Below are 3,954 nucleotides of genomic sequence, written 5' to 3'. Positions count from 1 at the left end.
TCCATATTTGCAATAGTAACAAATCATAAGTTATTGCATCATTAAAGCTATTAACTTTTATAACATTAAAAATTTTGAAATCAACATCCAAAGCATTATCAAATGTCCGTTTTAAAAAAACATATATAAATCTATCAGCACCAACTATACTGAATATAAAATAAATAAATAAATAAATAAAAAACTGAGTGATTGATTAACGCAATCTCCTTCTTAACAACTAACACTTTATCAAATTCTCAATTTACATTGATTTTCAGAAGTTTCACAAAACATCGCAACCCTGCCAAATCCTCACTTTATTTATTTCTCTTTTTCCACGCGCCTCAGAGGTTGCGTGCCAATTCAAGTTCGTTATTAAATAACAACAACACAGGTGTGCGTTTCGGCTGGCAAAACACACACTCTAATCGCCGTCCATTCCAGCTGAATCTTGGAATCTTAAAAGTATCAACGGTCAGATCTCGATGCGTACAAACTCTGATGCGAAACATTCCACACTTGTATTTTAAACCCCAAAAAACAGAATATTGTAATATTTTATATTATGTGATAAATAATAAACAATTTTTTTTTTTAAATAAAAGAAAACCCTTTGCCATTCCCGTTATATTCATGAGAATCATTTCAACCCCATAAGAAGCACCACACAACATAACTAAAACACACACTCTCTCTCTCTTTCTTTTTCTCTGATGCATTCCTTCAAAAACACAACCTTTTAACTGTTTTTTTTTCCTTTTCCTTATTTTCTTCGCGGAATCCTAGAATGTCATCGCCGGGGTTCACTGGAGGAGGTGGGGCGTCGGAGTATTTCGCCGGAGCGGGTGGATTCACCGGCAGATCCATTCCGGCGGCCACCATGAACAACCCGAACGGCGTCGCGACTGCCACCGCAAACCTCCACCCTCTCTACCGAACCCAACAACAGAACCTCCCCGCAATGTTTCTAGATCCTGCCTCGCAGATCGCTCAACGCCAAACACCAACCCTTATGGGTAAACGCACCCTCACCGAATTCCAAACCTATAACCAAACCTATAACCAAGCCTATAACCAACCCAACAACAACCCCAACCACGTCCTCTCCAACCTCTTGCTTCGTTCCGTTAAGCCTCGAACCAGTTTCTCTCAGGTTTCCATGGATAACTTTCCCGAATTGCATAACCAAAACCCTTCTCTTTACCAACAGCAGCGTTTTGGTGTTCCTTTACTCCATCAGCTCCGTCCCCAGCCCATTAACCTTCCCAGCAATGGGTCTGGGCCCATGCCAAGCCCAAATTTCGGCTATCGGAACTCTGATTTGGGCATGCCACAGAACCGGGTTCGACTTTCTGGTCCTCTTCCGGTTCCCGTTCAGGTGGCTGAGCCGGAGAAGAAGATCATGGATCACCGGCTTCTGGAATTGGAGAAACAACTTCTGGAAGATAACGATGAAGGAGAAGCCGATGCTGCGTCCGTGATAACCTCCAGCGAGTGGTCTGAAACGTATCAGAATTTAATCAGTCCCGGTCCGGTTCAGAAACTGGCTTCCACATCACCGACTTCATCAACCACGTCGTCTACTTCATCTTCTTCCTCCATCGCTTCACCTGCTTCCGGATGCTCAAAGCAGACTCTCATGGAAGCCGCATCTGCAATTGTTGAAGGAAAATATGACATGGTTACTGAGATCCTGAACCGGTTGAACGGTCCGAACCGGACTGACAAATTAACCGATTGCATGGTGTTGGCGTTGAAGTCCAGGATGAATCCGGTGGAATATCCGCCTCCAGTGAAGGAGCTTTTCGGCTATGAACACGCTGAGTCCACTCAGTTGATTTTGGAAAACTCCATGTGCTTTAAGGTAGGGTTAATGGCTGCGAATCTGGCGATTTTGGAAGCTGCATTTGAGGAGAAAACCGAAAACAAATTCTGCGTGGTGGATTTTGAGATTGGACAGGGAAAGCAGTATCCGCACCTCATCAACGCGCTCTCAGCACGTGTACAAAACGTCACGCTCAAAATAGTGGCTGTGGCCGAGAGCGGCAGCGAAGACAGAGTACACATCGTCGGAGACATGCTGAGTCGTCTAGCAGAAAGGAAGAGGATCGGGTTCGAGTTCAGACTTGTATCAACTCAGAAACTCACCGAGTTGACTCGCGAGTCGCTGGGATGCAATGAGGACGAAGTTCTCATGGTGAACTTTGCTTTCAAGCTTAACAAAATCCCTGATGAGAGCGTCTCTACAGAAAATCCTCGTGACGAGCTTCTCCGGCGCGTGAAGGGACTCGCACCGCGCGTGGTGACAATAGTGGAGCAGGAGATGAACGCAAACACAGCACCTTTTTTGGCTCGCGTGGCAGAAACGCTGTCGTTTTATGGTGCCTTATTGGAGTCCATGACATCTAGGGATAACAATAACACCATCAACAGCTCTGACCGAGTCAGACTCGAAGAAGGACTGACCCGCAAGCTACACAACTCAGTAGCATGCGAAGGCAGAGATCGCATAGAGCGTTGTGAAGTGTTTGGAAAATGGCGAGCGCGCATGAGCATGGCAGGGTTCGAGTTAAAGCCACTGAGTCAAAACATGGCCGAGTCAATAAAATCCCGACTCACTGCCACCAACAACAACAACCGAGTCAACTCGGGACTGACAGTGAAGGAAGAGAACGGTGGTATTTTCTCAGGCTGGATGGGAAGAACACTGACGGTAGCATCTGCTTGGCGTTAACATGGCTCACTTTTTTTCCTTTTTTTCTTCTTTAATATTTAGTTTGGAATATTATTATGATTATATCACATATGATATATAAATATCACATTGTTACTATATTTTAACTATGTTTAGAGATAATGGAAAGGCAAAGAGTATAGAATTGGAAAATTATATGATAATAGGGTGAAAAGAAAATCTGAAAGGAAAGTCCCTAACCTATTACCCTTTACCCTTCTTCTCTTGGTTTTACCAAAACTACTAATAAAGAAGTGTTTGGATTCCGAGAAGACTTGTGTTACATTTATTGATTCTTCTCTGTGTTGATGTGCTTTTATTTGTTTATCATCGTCACTTAAGTGTGTGAAAAGAGTTGGTTGCTGTTTGGTACATAGCTTACTTCTCTCTCATACAATGCTTTCGTTTGCCTTCACATTACCGACAAATCAGGGCTCCACTCATACCCTTCATTTTTAGGGGTTTAGTTACATTTCAAACTTCCCTATTATCCAATTTTTCTTCTAAATTTTTAACCGTTTTTTACTAAACCAAGTTCTATTTTACCATGTTCTATTGTTGTGTAAGAATGTTATTCCATTTTACCACGTTCTATTGTTGTGTAAGAATGAATCATGTAGCTTTGAGTCCTGAAAAAAAAATCATAACCCCAGACATTTTATTTTATTTATTTTATAGGTGTTCAAGATTAGGTTACTACAAAAAAAAAAACACCAAGACTATGAGTGTTACCAGAAAATATAAAGACTGCCTTGCATATCATAGTTCAACTCCTTTTCGAGTTTGTTTGGTATAATCACATCTTTTGTATTTTGAATTGAGCTTAAATGTAAGAACAGATTTAGGTTATATAAAGAGACATTCTTCTTAGAAATATATATATATATTTATAACCTTTTTTTCTGGTTGGAAATAGATTGCACAAACTGAAATTCAGATACACTTATGACGTGTTTGTTTCAGCTTTTGCTTTTCTCGCTCATCATCCTCGCTTTTCATAATAAACGTTTTTGTCAGACATTGAAAATATGTTACTAGTTTTATTAGTAGGGAGAGTTAAATAGAACAATAGTTTTGTGGATGATAAGGTAAAATAAGAGTAACTGTGTTTTTGTGTCACTTAAAATTTCCTTTAGGTATGATGCCTGTATACATAATATTGTTATACAAAAATTTAAGACGGCATGGTTTAATATGCCTTAATAAAAGTTATTACAAAAGTTACATGTATATATATG

At 40.5% G+C, this 3,954-nt stretch overlaps 1 protein-coding gene across 1 annotated transcript; it reads left to right on the top strand.

Moving 5' to 3' along the window:
* Positions 1–617: 617 nt before the first annotated feature.
* On the top strand, positions 618–2,988 carry LOC108346058 (scarecrow-like protein 8). The gene has a single exon (XM_017584999.2). The coding sequence runs from the start codon at positions 770–772 to the stop codon at positions 2,714–2,716; it is 1,947 nt and encodes a 648-aa protein (XP_017440488.1). The 5' UTR covers positions 618–769; the 3' UTR covers positions 2,717–2,988.
* Positions 2,989–3,954: the final 966 nt, after the last annotated feature.

This window comes from Vigna angularis, chromosome 8, assembly GCF_016808095.1.
Source record: "Vigna angularis cultivar LongXiaoDou No.4 chromosome 8, ASM1680809v1, whole genome shotgun sequence".
NCBI lineage: Eukaryota > Viridiplantae > Streptophyta > Magnoliopsida > Fabales > Fabaceae > Vigna > Vigna angularis.
Note: the sequence above shows the minus strand (reverse complement) of the source record. Positions and strands in the feature narration are given on the sequence as shown.